This window comes from Cannabis sativa, chromosome 2 (assembly GCF_029168945.1).
Source record: "Cannabis sativa cultivar Pink pepper isolate KNU-18-1 chromosome 2, ASM2916894v1, whole genome shotgun sequence".
Classification (NCBI taxonomy): Eukaryota; Viridiplantae; Streptophyta; class Magnoliopsida; order Rosales; family Cannabaceae; genus Cannabis; species Cannabis sativa.
Window position 1 is genome coordinate 90790867 of NC_083602.1, and position 17944 is coordinate 90808810.

At 25.8% G+C, this 17944-nt stretch overlaps 2 protein-coding genes across 3 annotated transcripts in view; both read right to left on the reverse strand.

The window, feature by feature from the left end:
- LOC115719620 (beta-glucosidase 12) overlaps nt 1-16725 on the reverse strand; it is a 102610-nt gene extending 85885 nt beyond the window's left edge. The window contains exons 1-12 of one of the 2 annotated variants that reach the window (XM_030648723.2): nt 16357-16725; nt 16180-16249; nt 13566-13624; nt 13386-13461; nt 13114-13279; nt 12404-12659; nt 7757-7872; nt 7447-7664; nt 6081-6112; nt 5445-5547; nt 5255-5363; nt 4842-5142 (exon numbers count right to left, since the gene is read on the reverse strand). In XM_030648723.2, the coding sequence (XP_030504583.2) occupies nt 4962-5142; nt 5255-5363; nt 5445-5547; nt 6081-6112; nt 7447-7664; nt 7757-7872; nt 12404-12659; nt 13114-13279; nt 13386-13461; nt 13566-13624; nt 16180-16249; nt 16357-16554 (1584 nt within the window). In that variant the 5' untranslated portion in view covers nt 16555-16725 and the 3' untranslated portion in view covers nt 4842-4961. Of the gene's footprint in view, nt 1-4841; nt 5143-5254; nt 5364-5444; nt 5548-6080; nt 6113-7446; nt 7665-7756; nt 7873-12403; nt 12660-13113; nt 13280-13385; nt 13462-13565; nt 13625-16179; nt 16250-16356 lie in introns of those variants that run through there. The other variant, XM_061111019.1, reaches the window with a different exon arrangement.
- Nucleotides 1245-3183, reverse strand: LOC115719621 (cyanogenic beta-glucosidase-like). Its single transcript, XM_061108938.1, has 7 exons — nt 3046-3183; nt 2877-2946; nt 2637-2695; nt 2423-2498; nt 2213-2290; nt 1615-1702; nt 1245-1515 (listed from the first exon to the last, which is right to left on the reverse strand). The coding sequence occupies exons 1-7, from the start codon at nt 3181-3183 to the stop codon at nt 1245-1247; spliced, it is 780 nt and encodes a 259-aa protein (XP_060964921.1).
- Nucleotides 16726-17944: the final 1219 nt, after the last annotated feature.

Genomic DNA, 17944 nt, shown 5'->3' on the forward strand with positions numbered 1-17944 from the left:
ATTTGTTATTATGAATATGTATATGGTACTGAGAATGTGTGGTATGGACACAATATGAGTTTGTGAATTGATACATAGATTATGGTTGTATGACTTGTATATGTTGTATGTTGTATTTGTATGTTTCAGGTTGTATGTTGTATGATATATTTGTATGTTGCATGTTGTATGTTGTATGTTGTATGCTAACGTCTCAGGTAAAGTGGGGGACCATGGTGGGGTATGATACGGGATAAGGCCGTTGAATGTAGAGATACCCTACCCTGCATTTTACTGAGTCGTGTATGGGATTGTTATGGTGGGTATGATACAGTGATGTTACTGTTGAATATAGAGATACCCTATCCTATAACAATGGTAGGGCTGCATAGGCCCATATTATTATATGGGCAGATTAGGCCCAGGATATTGTAGGGTCAGGCTAGGCCCGGGTTATGTAAGTAATGGCTATGATATGCCAATATTGTGATAATGTTATTATTATTTATAGTATTGATATGATTATGTTATGAGTATGATATTGGAGTTATGATCTCTGTATATGTGTACGATGTGAACAAATAGTATAGACTTGTATGATAAAGGTTTCCATATGTACAGTTATTTGGTTATAGTTATAAAAGAGCATGTATGATATTGCTAAAACTTAATAAATACATTAATGGTATGTGTGATATTATATGGTATTGTTTGATAAGCATTTCCTTACTGAGCTTTTAGCTCACCCCCCTTACTTTCCCCCTACAGGTATTAGACAGGGAAGTATGAATAGTGAGCAGGGTCAGTTCTGGTACGTATACTGTGAGCGGCTACGGGCGGACAAACGATCTAGAACGCCGGTGGTGCCTTAGTTTTATTTTAAGCAGTTGATAAATCTAACACAGTGGAAATGCATTATTTAAAATTATTTACTTACTGTATCTTGTTTTACAAATGAAGGATCCTTCTCTGTTGCATTTTGATTTTTTTTAAAATCCACTGTTGTATTTAAATTATTTTTTTTTTATCTTTTCAAATTATGCATGAAAATAGTATTTTTGTAAAATAAGGCAAAATATCGGGGCGTTACAGTAAAAATTAAATACTATTTTAATCTGGATATTACATTTTACACCACCATTCAAGTTTTATTTTTTTTTTTAATTTGCTAAATTAACAATTTGAATTTCACATAATTTTCTTAATTCAATTTCTTTTTAAGTACTCTACTCGAACACAAACTCTCATACTAAACACCCCATTAATTAAGGTCGACGTACCTGATACTTGTCCTTGTAAAGCCTAGCCGAGGCTGCATGAGCGAGAAGTTGGTGGTGCGTGACCAAATATGGCTCGGTGCCAGAATTCCCAGCCGTACAATTCATGTGTTGCCATTCGGAACACCTTCCTGGTGGGAACATTCCTGTTGCATAACCAGCCACACTATAAGCTATTGGCTCATTCAATGTGATCCAATGCTTCACTCTATCACCAAATTCCTTGAAACATAGCTCTGTATACTCCTTGAAATGGTGCCTTAAATAACATTAAAAAAAATGCAATTAGGTACATGTGAAGCCAATTAAATCAAGTATATAAATATGTTGTTTCATATTATCAACTATATGTACTTACACTATGTTAGGGCTTAAGAAACCCCCATATTCATCTTCTAAGGCTTGGGGAAGATCCCAGTGGAAGAGTGTTACAAATGGTTTTAAGCCTACATTGAATTAAATATATATATTAAATTAATATATATGATGTTGGCAAAAATAATTTCTTACTAGCTACCATCTATGTTAATAATTCTGTTAAATTAATTGGCCTAAAATTGTACTATATAAAGAGAAATATGAAAACCTTTTTTAACCATGCACATTAGTAACTTGAGTACTAAAAAAATTGCTAAAAAGTATCCTCTAATATTATAAGAATATGTGAAAATAGTTTATTGGGCTAAGAGAGATCAGACCTATATTTAAGGCCCACTTAGCTGCAATTTTTTTTGAGCTTTCTGGGTTAAATGGATCTTAGGCACAGGCCTGACCTATCTTAACCCAAATGGGTTCATATAATATATGAGCCCAAAAACAATTCCTTTTATATATATAATTTTTTTTTGGATAATTTTCAAAAATATAACATATCTTTAAGCACAAGGGTGGTGTTGGACACCTTGGTAGAAGAAAAAAAATTATACTTGAAGTTCATGGTATGTTTGTATATATACCATTGGCTAGGAGTTCATTAATTAGGTTGTTGTAGTATTTGATTCCTTCCTTGTTCACTCCCCCACTTAGCTTTCCACCTATTATTAATTGGTACATATAATCAATTACACAATAATTAATACAAGAAATATAAACAATATCAAATTTTAACTTTCTAATTCATGCACATATTTATATAATGTTAATTATCATGTCAAACTATAACTTACTTGGTAGCAATCTTGGCCATGAGATAGAGAATCTATAAGCATCCAATCCCATTTCCTTCATAATTTTCACATCCTCCTATACATAACACGAAAAAACTTAATTAATAAAATGAATTTCCCATTTACTTATGCATAAATTTTAATTAATTATATATATAAATATAAATATTGAATTTCATGATCAATAATATATATGTGTGTAAGTGTAACGTACCTTATAGCGATGATATGCATCAACAGCCACATCGCCATTGCTACCGTCCTTTATCTTATCTGCATAATATATATAAATTATACAAATATAAAACATGTATATATGCATGCATGCATGATAATATTGAAATATATTTAGATATATAAATGAGAATTCATAAAAATATATATTGCAAATATATATTAGACTATTAAAAGGGAAGTAAATTAAGAGATGATTATGTATCTAATAATTAATTACCTGGATGTTTGTGTGTGTAAGTATCCCATATACTTGGTCCCTTGCCACCTTCTTGGGCACCACCTTCGTACTAATTATTAATTAATTAAAATTAAATCAATAAAATGTGTTTGATTAATATTATGTAAAATATTAATTTGATCAATTAAAGTTTATTGTTAATTATTACCTGATAAGCTGAGGAAGATGTCCCAAAGAGAAAACCAGTTGGAAAACTTGAACGATTGAGTGAACAAGTGTTATATTGAGTAGGAATATTATTAATGGTTGATATTGATGATTTAATTACACCAATTAACAACACCATTACCATCCACCAATGCCCTAATTCCCTTCTCATCACCATCATCTTCACTATGTCTATACTCGTATATATGATCTTAATTAGATAATTAAGATATTATTAACTTAAAATGTTTTATGTATTTATACGTACAAAGCAGGCCGGTATATATATTCATGGTCAACTTAATTGATATGATACCTAAAAATATAATATTATATGTTTGTATAAAGCATCTTTTCTCTACTTATTGCACTTAAATATTATGCACTAATATTTTAGTGTATCATTTCATTACTCATAATTTATATTAAACATGAAAACAATAAGTATGATTCATGCACAAAAAGTTAAAAGACATAAATTCAGCCGGCTACTATATAGGCTATAGCATTATAGCATATATATAGAGAGAGAGAATTGTTAAGGAGCATTTAGTGAAAAAATCGTAAAAAGTGTTAAATTGATATTGATACAATTTAATATTGAATTTTATATATTTTGATTTAACAATTATACTGTAAAAATTGTTAATTACTCACAATGAACCACATTAGTATGATATTGGACAATTTAGAACATCTTCAATAGGGGTAAGCATCTCTAATGAAAGGTAATTAACACACAAGGTCGGCCCTGAGTTGAAATGGGTCATAGGTAAAAAATAAATTAGACCTTTACTATAAAAATAAATGATATTTTTAAAAATTATTAAAAAATTATGTATATTTTTAAAAATTATTATTTTTATTTGGGCTCATAAAATGAGTGGGCCCTGGGCCCTAGTCACGGGCCTAACCCGCCTATGCCTAGAACGGCCCTGGTAATACATAGTTGTCAAAAGTGCACACATCATTTTAAAGTATTTTTTTTTTTAATTTTCTCTCTCTCATCTACATAAAATTTGACAACCTTTCTTACAAAAATTTCTCGAATAGTTGACAACTCCAAAAGTTGCCCAGTCTCACATGTCATCATTTAAATGATTAAATTTTATTAAATACTGTAAAATAATACCACAATGTAATTTTTTGAAAAAGAAAAGGTAAAGTAATATCACATGGCCGTTGTTAAATATAAACAATAATAATAAATAAAATTGCACTGAAAATAATAACCATATTGCATATGTAGCAAAAATAACTAGATGGACAATCCCATTAGAAATGCTCTTATAGTTGCCAAAATACACACATTATCCTAAAATATTGTTTCTTTTATTTTTTTTCTCTCATTCACATAAGATTTATCATATTCTCTTAGAAAAATATTCAATAGTTGACAACTCTAAAAGTTGTATACTATGTCTCACATCAAATTAAATTACTGACTTTTTAAGTAAAAAATAACTTTTTTTCTAATAAAAATAATTAAAAAAAAATGACATGTAATTATTATCTATATTGAACAACACTTCACATAAAATTAGTCTTAAAAATTAAACTAGAATATGCATATATGGTAAAAGTATCACTCTAATAGACAATCCCATTGGAGATGCCCTTAAGGTGCCTAATAGCATTGACCAGATATATATGACCAAGAGCTATTAATTAATTTTTTTACCATCAAATATAATTTCTTACTAACTTTTCTAAAATTATTAAAATATTTTATGTATATATTTATAATTGTTTTTCTGATCAACATAAATTATTCAAGCTAATTAAAGAGTTTCCATATTACAAAATAATAGAAGAGAGAGTTTCCATATAATGCCATAAATTGATCATCTTCACACATACATAGAAGAGAGAGCTAGCATATATAAATTATTGTATATATATATATTGTGTGATTAATTAGTATTTCTTCTTCTTCACAAGAAAATTCTTAAACCAATGTGCTGAGAGTTTGGGGTATCTTTTCTGATGATCTTTGTAATCAACAAAGTTAATCCCAAACCGAACTGTGTAACCTGAACTCCATTCAAAGTTGTCAAGTAATGACCATGCAAAATATCCCTTCACTTTCACCCCATCCCTACACACAATTACATTCATAATAAATTTAATTTTACATAAAAAAGAATATTAATTAATTAATTATATAAAATATATAGTTAAATGTAAATAATTAAGAGATAATTAATTACTTGATGGCCTTTTTGAGGTAACTAAGATGTTTGAAGTAATAATCAACTCTTTGCTTGTCGTTGAGTGCTTCTTCTAGAGATAACTTGGGATTATTGAACTCATCAATGCCTGTAATTAATTAATTAATTAATTAAAGTATTAAAACTTAAATTAAATTATTTAATTATATTAATAATAAATATTACTTACCATTCTCAGTGATGTAAATCAATGGATTGTTGTAGTTTTTCTTGGTGTATTGTAAAATGTTATAAATTCCAACTGGGTAAACACTTAGCCAAGGTGAAGCAGCCTGTAAATAATTAAATAAATCATATCAAATATCATAAAGTGAAAAAATATTATCATATTTTATATATAATACATATATAATATTTTATATTTAATACATATATATTAAGGGGTGCTTCTATAATAAATTCAATTATGTACTATTTAATTACTTGTTTTTGCATTCAGAAAAAAATTTAATTTAATTTTTGTTTTATATTTATGTACATTATACTTATTTAAAATATTTTATAAAATTAATTTGATAAATTCGAAAAAATTTATAATATAGAAAGTAGTGTTCAAATAGTTTATTTTCTATGCGTATAAAATAAAATAGTCATGCATGCAATGTAATGTTTGAACTATATTTTTGTCATGTTAAATTTTTCGGAATTTCTTACAATTTTACAAAATATCTTAAATTACTATAACGTACATAACCACGAGAAAAAAATTGATTCAAAATTATTTCAATTACTAAAAGAGATAGAGACATAATTATTGAATTTTAAATTAAGTACAATTCAAGAACAAATTAGAAAATGTACACACCTTTGGACCAATGGGAACACCATTTCGTTCGGCTGTCACATATATAAATCATAAGATAAATTAAAATTCATTCATTAAATATTAATACATGTTATTAGTTCACTTTCAAGACAAAAATTAATTAGTATGTACAATGAATTAAGGAAAATAATAGCCAATAATATTAAATTATTTGCAGCTAGCTAGAAGAGTTTGTGTATCTCTCCAATTAAAACTAGCCACGTCACTTAAAACAATAATTTTCTACTTATAAAATTAATCAAATACATAAAACAAAATCTCATTTAATTTATTAAGTGAAGTAACTACTGGTTTTGATTGGAGGAACATGCAGGATCCAGAAAACTAGGACAGAAGATTATTACAATCCGTTGAATATTTTTTCAATCTAGACTAATTTTCACTCTAATATGCACGTGTCATATATAAAAGCCATTAGTTTCACTAATTTTTGAAATATAAACAATATTCAAAACATTTGAATTGCATATGTGTTTGTATTTTTTATATAAGCATGCAATTAATTATAATATGAGTATAATTTCAACTATATATATAAATTATTCACAATTTTTAAAAATTTAGTTGGACACTATTATCTACTCAAAACTAACATAGTTTCTCATATTAAAAAATGAGTTACATATTATTTTTTCTCCAAAATATTAAAAATAGTTATTATTTATAGTCATTTTATTTTGTAATATAATGTTTGAAGAAAATTGCATTTAACATTTTGCACTGGTGTTGATTGAAAGGAATGAAAATATAAGAACATGAATGAGAATGGAAATAGCCGAATAAGAATAAGAATGGAATGGAATAAAATTTAAAATGCATACAAAAAATTGATAAAAAAATTACTAAATTTTTTCTCATGTTACATTGGAATGGTCTTTCCTTCTATTTTAAAATGGAATAGTAATTCTACCAAAATGGTGGAAAGAGTATTCCATTAAAATAACATTCCAATACTTTAAAATGCAAACAAAAAAAATAGAATAAAAATTGTTTCTATTCTATTTTATTTCATTTCATTACCTACAACTAAACGTCACCTAAGTTACACTATGAAAAAGAAAAATATTTACTTTTAGAAAGAATTATCACAAGAAGTAATTGGGGGCCAATATTTTTGTAATGCGAAACTATAAGGCATCATTAATAGTATTTATCATTCAAAATATTATATAGTTATTGATATAATTAAATATAAATTTGGCATAATTTAAGATAATATATAATTTTAATATAGAATATTATTAATTATTTACATAATTATTTTGGTGATAATTTTAAACACTATTGATATTTAATAATAATGTTGGTAATTATTATAATGTGATTTATTATATAGTACACTTACTTGTAAGGTTAGCTCTTGAGTCGGTGGTATAGCTAGGTAGGGAATTTTTGGGCAAATGTGTAGAGGCTGCATAGTTAGCTGTATAGTAATTTAAGCCAACAAAGTCAAATGATCCTTTCACAACTTTGGCTTCTTCTTTTGTGAACTTTGGTAGTCTTTTTCCCACTAGTTTTCTCATACTATGTGGATACTCACCCTTTGTCAAAGGATCCATAAACCTACAAATTAATTAATGATTAATATCATCACTAATATATAGCAATATTAGGGTTACAAAAATAATTATAGGGTAGTAATAATAATAATGTACCATCCAAACATGAAATCAAGGCCTCTTTGTGCAGCATTTAGGTTGTGTTTTGAGTTTGAATATGGCACAAACCAATGGGATACCAATGTTATTCCAATCGTGCCCTTTTGAGATTCCTGTATTTAATTATTAGAATATTATTCATTAATTATAATAAAATATTAAAAGGCATTAGTGTACTTATTACTCTTTAATATGTAATATTATTATTAGTATAATTAAATATGTTATATTATTTTTAATATAATAATATGTAGATTAAAATGTAGTAATATATATTATTATGTGAATAATATGTATTAGGTGTTTGGTAAATAAATTGTGTAACATATAATTTATTTAACCTAAAATTGTAACCTACACTTTATAACATGGAGAAGAGTTACAAAGTTAATTGCTTTTGTAACTTCTTTTGGTTGATCATAATATTGTGTAATAAAAGAGATGTTACACAATTTGATGATAGGATTCAAATGGTTTGAAATATAGTTGTTACAAACTATATTAATGCTCATTTTATGAGAGAAATGAGATGGTGTGTTTGAATCCTAAGAGTGATCACCTAAACACTATATAAAGGAGTCTAATGTGCTCATTGAGAGAGGAAGTTTTCTATCAAAAAAGCACTTTGCTAGAAAACCCTAAAAGGCTTGATAATTCCCAAAGCTATTTCCATGAGAGTTCCCTTAGTGCTTAGAGATAGGGGGAAATAAGCTTTTGGACAAAGGTGTAATACCTTGTTCAAGCCATGGTGATCCCCACTAATCTACACTCAAGGTTGTGAGTGAGTGATCTTCTTTTTCTTCTTCATATTATATATATATGTATGTGTTATATAATATTGTGTAATCTATCTTCTCTTCTACCTTTCATATATGTATATATAATATCTATATATTGTATATTATGTATTGTAACATTTATTTAATCTCTTTGTTAATCCTTGTATTATATTGCAATAGTGTTGTAATGTCTTGATTTTCTTCCATTGTTATAAAATCTCTAACAATCAAAAGCTTATCCCTTTTCAATGGAAGAGGTTATAAATCAAGATTTTGAGAATACAAGGATAAGGGATTTTGTGAAAACCATTCATGGGTGAGCATGGTGGTTTATATTTTTTGATTTACCATTTTATATGATAGTAATATATATGAGTTATATATATGTGATCATGTGTTTATATCATATTATATATATAATATTTGAAATTTATATCATATTATTGTATGTATATATGTGAGATATATAATATATAATATGTATATATGAGTAATATATATTATATATATGTAGAGCATGTGATATAATATATATTAGTGAGATTAAATATGTAGAAATAATTATTTCTATGAATTTATATGAGACATGCATATATAATATATGTTATATACATATCATGTATATTACAGTGTATATATGTTATATATGTGTGAGGTATGTAACATATATAGTTGTGTAATTAATGTATATATTATGTGTATATGATATATATGTATATTATAGTATATATGTTATATATATATGAGATATGTAACATATATATTGTGAATTTAATATTGATAATATGTGTATGTTACATATAAGAAGTTGATTAGTAACATACATATTATATTAATATATGAGTTACATAGCATGATAATAATGTTGATAGTAATAAAATAGTGTTTATTATTATTGTGAGAATTATTATCATTTATTTTGTGAATGAAGAATATTTTGAATTTTTATTCAATTTGGTGGTGAACATCTCACTTTATGAGATAATAAAAGATGGCTTTTGAGAAGTTACATCTTTTATTGGATTATAAGAGATAATCATCTCATATTATGAGATAAATAAAAGTAAACTATGAGAGTTACACTCATGAGAATTGTCTTGTCATAGCAAGAACAAATGGATCAAAAGTGGATCCAAACTTGTGAAATGAGCCATAAATTGGATGAGCAATTTTGGACTCAAAATAAAGTGAATCAATGTGGATTCAAAAATAGTTAAAAGATAACAAAATTGGAGAAGCAATTTGAAATCTTAAAAAATCAAAGTTGTGAACAACATTATGAGAATTTTGTTAAATTTGGTATAATTTTGGGCTAATCTCAATGAGGAGATAACCTTAAAATTATGAGTAAAAATAATCACATTATTTTATAAGTGGTGATGTGAGTTTGATATTTTAGTTTTGTTGAGAAAACTAAAAATGTCAAATGGTAATTTTTAAGGTGATCTTAAAAAGTCATTTCAAGAGGAAAATACACAAAAGTGATATTTTTTATATACACTTTATGCTAGAAATGTGGGGGTGAGCCACAAATTTAATCAAAATGTGTTGAGACATTGTTGATTAATTTATTTGATTTTGAATTCAAATTTTAAATCAAGTTTGGCTATGTGCATAAGTGAAAATATTGACATATTTGGTGTCAAATTTTGGTTAAAATAATTTCAAGAAGGAAATTAAATTTAAGAAAAATTATAGAGACAAAGTGGTCTTCTATATTTCAAAATCAAGATATTGTCTTGATAATGAAATGTGAAAGTGTGGGGGTGTATACTCCAATATGAGAAAGTTTAGACATACTTGGTGTCTAAAAATAAAATATGAGAATTTAGACATGTTTGGTGTCTAAATTGGTGTATTTTTGATATGTTTGGTATCAAAATTATTTAGAATTTGAGTTGTGTGAAAATTAATCTTTTATGATTTAATTTTCAAAGCTTAAGTACTTAAGGAGAAAAGTGGTCACAAAGTGAACACTATATTTTTGGCATGCATGATTCACATGGAATCAATAGTGAGAGGTTATAACAAATCGCTTAATCTCTGTACAAGATTAAAGCATGAATTTTCGAGGGATGGGACCTAAACTCCCTTAGCGTTTTGCTCATTGATGGTAACCTATCTTAACACTAGTAAAAATCTAGTCTTAAGTTCAATAGGTAATAACAAGTCAATAGAGTGAATGTGGTACTCAATTGTCCCATCTATGGATGAGTACATGTTGTAAATTGAGGGTTAAAACCAAAAGGTTTTTTAATGGAGCTTAAGCTTAAGAAAACTCACTTAAGCTTAAGAAGTGTCTAACGAGTGGTGAGACACTAAAACTCCACCTATATGGACTAGAGGTGGTGCCGCCTCTTATGAGAATCGGGAGTATTCTCTAGAGAGTCTATGAATTGGAATTTTGCACATGGCCATTAACGGTGCAAGAGCGAGACACGCGGTCTCAAGTGAGCATGAGCGAGGGTGTGTGTGTTATCACCGGTTTGTACTAAAGAAATAGTGGTTCAATGCTACGGCAACCAAAATTTCATCAAACTTTGTGGTAACTACACTAAGGTAAAATTCAAGTCGAAAGACATTTTACCTAATGCACCTAAGCAAGACTTCTTTAAAAGTGTGTATTTATTCAATCAAAGTGGGGGAATGTTATATTTTGATATAATATTTTGATTGATTAAATAAATGTTACAAGTGTGTTACAAGTGTGTCACACATTTTAATCTAGTGGGGGATTGTTATATTATTTTTAATATAATAATATGTAGATTAAAATGTAGTAATATATATTATTATGTGAATAATATGTATTAGGTGTTTGGTAAATAAATTGTGTAACATATAATTTATTTAACCTAAAATTGTAACCTACACTTTATAACATGGAGAAGAGTTACAAAGTTAATTGCTTTTGTAACTTCTTTTGGTTGATCATAATATTGTGTAATAAAAGAGATGTTACACAATTTGATGATAGGATTCAAATGGTTTGAAATATAGTTGTTACAAACTATATTAATGCTCATTTTATGAGAGAAATGAGATGGTGTGTTTGAATCCTAAGAGTGATCACCTAAACACTATATAAAGGAGTCTAATGTGCTCATTGAGAGAGGAAGTTTTCTATCAAAAAAGCACTTTGCTAGAAAACCCTAAAAGGCTTGATAATTCCCAAAGCTATTTCCATGAGAGTTCCCTTAGTGCTTAGAGATAGGGGGAAATAAGCTTTTGGACAAAGGTGTAATACCTTGTTCAAGCCATGGTGATCCCCACTAATCTACACTCAAGGTTGTGAGTGAGTGATCTTCTTTTTCTTCTTCATATTATATATATATGTATGTGTTATATAATATTGTGTAATCTATCTTCTCTTCTACCTTTCATATATGTATATATAATATCTATATATTGTATATTATGTATTGTAACATTTATTTAATCTCTTTGTTAATCCTTGTATTATATTGCAATAGTGTTGTAATGTCTTGATTTTCTTCCATTGTTATAAAATCTCTAACAAAATATCAAATCTCATATAAAAAAAAATGTATATACAGTGGGATAGCATAATTAATTAATATATTGTTTGGCCTAACACATTACTATTAGCTAGCTAATCAAATTCATGTATTATAGGTCATGAAATATGTGATGCATAGCATAACAATTTACAAATATTGCTTTTGCTTTTGGATTAATTTTGTTTTTCCTTTGATTAATTTCGTTATAATTAATCCAATAATCACATAATTCATCACTATAGGCCATATATTAAGGTGCATATAGTGTAGTTGTGCATTAATCGTGTGTTGTTCACTACTAAATTAATTAGAATTAATAATTAATTAAATAATTATATAATTACTTGATATTTGTCTTTGTAGAGTTTGACGGCAGCAGCATGAGAAAGAATTTGATAGTGGGAAACCAAATAGGGCTCAGTTCCAGAGTCTCCACCAGTGCAGTTGAGTTTTTGCCAAGAAGAGCATCGACCAGGGGCAAACGTTCCACTCGAATATCCGCCCATACTGTAAGTCCATGGCTCATTCAGTGTTATCCAGTGCTTCACTCTGTCTCCAAATTCTTTAAAGCAAACCTCGGCATACTCTTTAAAATGTTCCCTAAATGTTTGTATACAAGTAGCAGTGTCAGGGTACACTATAAGAAATGTCACTTTTGCCAGCACAGGCAAAAGTTAGTATTACGCTGGTAAAATAGAATTTACCTATGATGTGTTGGTAAAAGAGGATTGGCAAATCAATATTGGTATTAGAACTTTTGTCAGCATAAAATGAAAAGCGCTGGCTAAAAAGACTTTTCCTAGCGCGTAAATGTGCTGGTAAAAGTTAGATTTTAACCACTGCAAATGTACGCTGGTAAAACTTTGATCTCTTTGCCAGCGCAGTTTGTGAAATGCGCTGGTAAAAGTGACATTTCTTGTAGTGGTAGTTAGGATTCAAACCAGCAATCTAATTATTTCGAACCAATAACTATAATATTTTTACAAAAACTAAATTGGATAACAGTCTCAATTGGATTGAATCAGTTAACGGATAGACTTAAAGAACCACTTACACAATGTGAGGACTTAAAAAGCCACCATACTCATCTTCTAGAGGTTGAGGAAGATCCCAATGAAAGAGAGTAACATAGGGCTTTAAACCTTTGGCTATGAGTTCATCTATGAGATCATTGTAATACTTTACTCCTTTCTTGTTCACACCACCACTCACTTTTCCATCTAATGTTAGTTAAATAAAACAAATTGATAATTAATTAGCTAGTTAATCCAATATTATTATTATTGATAAACAATTATTTATTAATTAATTATAAAATATACGTACTTGGTAACAATCTTGACCATGAGATAGAAAATCTATAGGCATCCAAATTCATTTCCTTCATAATCCCCACATCCTCCTATAAATATATATTATTAATTATAAGTTTAACAAATTAATTACTATTATTATTAATTAATTTATCATAGCCATATATAATAATATTCATAATTTTTTAAGTACCTTGTATCGATGATATGCATCATTTGCTACATCTCCATTACTACGGTCCGCTATTTTTTCTGCAATTTAATTAAATATTAAATAAAATATATAAAATGAAAAAAAAACTAATTAATTGAAATTAAATTTATTATTGAAATTAAAATTTACACCAAAAAAATTTGAAAAGAAATTATGCGCCAACACAATTTTTTTCATTTTTACATTTTAAATTTTTTTATTAACAAAAATATAACTTTAGTAAAAATAATAAATTTTTTTAGTTGTTTTATAGTTTATTTATAGTTGTTATGAAATTAATTTTTTAATTATTTTATAATTAATTTATAGTTGTTGTAAGATTAATTTCTCGTTATTTTTTTTATTTTTTATTGAGCAAAGTGTATTTTGATAATTTTACAAACTTATTTTTATAATTACAAATTTTAAACCATAAATTGTAAATAAAATATAAAAAAATATTTTAGAAAATTGCTCACTGTTGTTATAATTAAATAAGGATAAGATTATTCAATCATGCATGTGTATATACAATATTGAATAGAAATATTGAGAAATTTCTTGGAAATAAAGTGATGTAATTGTAATAGTCATGGATATTAATTAATTTAATTTCTATTTTTTTTTAATTTATTTTTTAGGGGAAAACATTAATTGTTATTGTCAATATATAAAAATAGGGATATGATTTTGTCTCGTAATGTATTTTCACGGAATGTATTCCGTGGTACATTAGATGGATCTCAGGGTACACTAAATGAGTGTCAGGGCACGTTTCTACTTTTTAACTCTAATTACCCTTAGATCAATCTCAACCGTCAGATCAAATAACTCCCTCATCTGACGACTGCCGTACATCACAGATTACAATCCGTAAAAGTACAATAATGGGACAAAATCATATCCCTATAAAAGTAAGAGTATTGTTATTAAATATCGGCTGGTATTGTTCTTTTTTATAAGTAGTATACTCTACGATTGGTTAGTAATATTCTTTATAAATTATTTTTTAAAATTATATAAAACTCGATATTTAATTATATATCAATAATAGCATAATATCGAGGAAAATGGTAAGCATTTTAACAATTCTCTGCAAACAAACTTTTATTCAATAATAAAGTCGACAATAACGTTACGTATATTTTCTTTATCATATTTAGAACATGTTTAAATTTGTATGGTCCCTCTCTATTACAAAGCTGAATTTTTTTTTTTAAATATATAATTATATCATATATATATAAATGTATTTTTTATTAAAAATAAATAAATATATATTAAAATATTTTCATTATTTTTTTTAACATATTTATAATTAATTAAAAATGTGTTAATATTAAAAAATTATTAACTTAAATTAATTTTTAAAAATTACATTTAAAAAAAATTTCACATTATTTTCTTAATATCAATAGTTAGTTTTATTATCATAATTTCTTTAATTTTTTTTATTTTAATTTTTTAATCTAAATATTTAAAATATATTTTATTTTTATTTTATAAGTATATATATTTCTTAAAAATATGATAAGGAACAAAAATATTTAAAAAAATAGTACAAATTAAAAATATATATTTTATATAAAATATAATTATAATTTCATAAAGTCCAAATAAAATCTCCCTAAAACACAATCATGAATTTTTCTTTATTTAGAAATAGACCAGTTCCGTGAATTAATATTCAAACTATTTATAATTGCCTCCACTATGAAATAAAAGTCTACCAAAGCATATCTTATCAAATGAGAATGTCTATTTGCCACAAAAAAATATTTATATATATAATATTTATTAAAAAAAATACAATAATTATTAATAAGATATTTGTAACGAAACTCCCTTAATATTTATAATTGTTACACATATAATTTTAATAAAAAAAAATAACATTTCTTATAATTTTATTGTAATTATACTTTTTTTTTTTTGGCAATTGAATATTAATTCAAAAAGATGTGGTGACAAATATTTCATTATCAATAACAATAATAAACAATATATATACTTTAATTATGAATTACAATAATAATTAATAACAATTATACTTTAATTTTTGTTAAATATATTTTAAAGAGATTTATTCCCGTAACTTTACATCAAATCACAAGTTAACTAAAAATAATTAATACATTTACCTTTTAATTTTTATTTTCTTCTAGATTTAATATATTAAATGCATGTTTATTCAAATGGCCGAATTATTATAACAGAGTATTATTGTGTTAATGCTAATTACTGTACACATATTTAATATTTTTTTTTCATACACCTACGTACAATTAATAATCTTTTCAAAAATAAAAAATAAAAAGAAATACGTCATAATTAATAATTAATTCCTTAAACATTTTTTTCTTAATTAATAATTACAAAAATTCAGTCATCAGAATATATTTTAAGATAATGTGAACAAACTAATCAGTCTTCAAAGTATATGTACCTTAATTAAATTGCAAATCACAGGTTCACAAGCAATTAAATTAATTAATTAATATACTGACTCATATTTAATTAAACAGAGAGAGAGAAATCACAAGAGTACTAATAATAATTCTTGAGAAAAATAAATATAAATTTATAATTAAGAAAAATAATAATAAAAAAAAACCTGGATATTTGTAAGTGAAAGTATCCCAAATACTTGGTCCTCTACCATCTTCTTTGGCAGCCCCTTCATACTGTAATTAACCAACAAAAAATAACATAATAAATTAATTATGGATAATTAAATTTAATAATTATAATTAATTAAAACATTTTATATATTTATGTAATAAATGTATACCTGATAAGAAGATGAAGCTGTTCCAAAGATGAAACCAGGTGGAAAACTTGTTCTATTGAGATGCATAGAAGCATATTGAGTTGGTATTACTATTTTACCGATATTTTCAGAAACCGATAAACGAATTAAAAGAGCAAGAAGAAGAAGAAACCCTAAACTGAGTTGAAGAGAGTTTTTGTAGTGATTAAAATATGCCATTGTTTGATATATTTTTGAACTTGTATTTGGGAAACTCAGTGTGTCTTTATATATAGCTACACATCATGACCTTTAATTAGTACGATAATTAATTAAGTTATTAAATTTAAAAGACATTATTAATTAATATATTATTTATAGATGTATAGATATAGCTAGAGTCAAGTTTGAAAAGCAATATATATTAATTTAATGGATAAATTAAGACGACATGTACATAATAATTACGTTATTAATTAACTTTGAAAGCATCTTTCTTATATATAAATAAGTATTGTTAATTTGGTGTTTTAAGATATTTTAATATTCTATTTTATGTAATTAATTAGTGATTTTTTATATTATTAATTTAATTAAAAATATATGGGGACCTACATAATAAGTTTGTATTTGATTAGAGATAATGAAATAGAATAGAATGAAAAAAAAAAATTATTTTGGTTGCATATTAAAGTATTAGAATATTATTTTAATAGAATGGTCTTTTTATTATTTTGGTAGAATGATTATTCTATTTTAAAATAGAAGGAAAGACCATTGTAATGCATAATAAGAAGATATTTAATAATTTTTTTTATTAACTTTTTATGCATTTTAAATTTTATTTTATTCCATTTTTATTTTTATATATTTATGTTTTTATTTCTCTCAACCAAACGCCACTATAATATACATTTTTCTTTTTAATTATGTGTTTAAAGAAATTGATACTATATATAGGGAGTTAATATATGGTGTGGCATAAAAAAAAATCAAAATATTGTTTTCCATGTGTGTATAAAAATATAGATATATTTGTAACAAATTAAATTGTTTGAATTTTTATTTAGGACTGTTTATCCCTAAAATATCTTAATACAATTTTTTTAAAAAAAAAAAAATTGGTATAATGATTTTTAAGTTCAATTAGATTTTGAAGCATTATTATTATTATTATTATTATTATTATTATTATTATGGGTTTTTTTTTTCATTTTTACACTTCAAAACAGCTTTTTTTTTTTTTTTTTTTGCATTTTTACGAAATTCTACATAGAAACCCCTATTGCAACTAGCGCTGCAACATAAATTGCAACAAAAAATCGTATAGAAACCCCTATTGCAACTAGCGCTGCAACCACTTTAGAAACCAAAACCGTAAATTTAAAAAAAAAAATTAAAAACTTAGTATTTTGGGTAATTCCCCTTATTATTATTATTATTATTATTATTATTATTATTATTATTATGGGCTTTTTCATTTTTACACTTCAAAACAATTTTTTTTTTTTTTTTTTTTTTTTTTTTGCATTTTTACGAAATTCTACATAGAAACCCCTATTACAACTAGCTCTGCAACTTAAATTGCAACAAAAAATCGTATAGAAACTCCTATTGCAACTAGCGCTGC

Bases quoted from the DNA above. Each gene is read 5' to 3' on its own strand.
- LOC115719621 (XM_061108938.1), bottom strand. From the start codon at position 3,183: ATGGTGTTGTTAATTGGTGTAATTAAATCATCAATATCAACCATTAAT. The intron at 2,499-2,636 runs GTACGTTACACT...TGTTATGTATAG, and splicing joins ATGCATATCATCGCTATAAG to GAGGATGTGAAAATTATGAA. The intron at 2,291-2,422 runs GTAAGTTATAGT...AATTAATAATAG, and splicing joins ATGGCCAAGATTGCTACCAA to GTGGAAAGCTAAGTGGGGGA.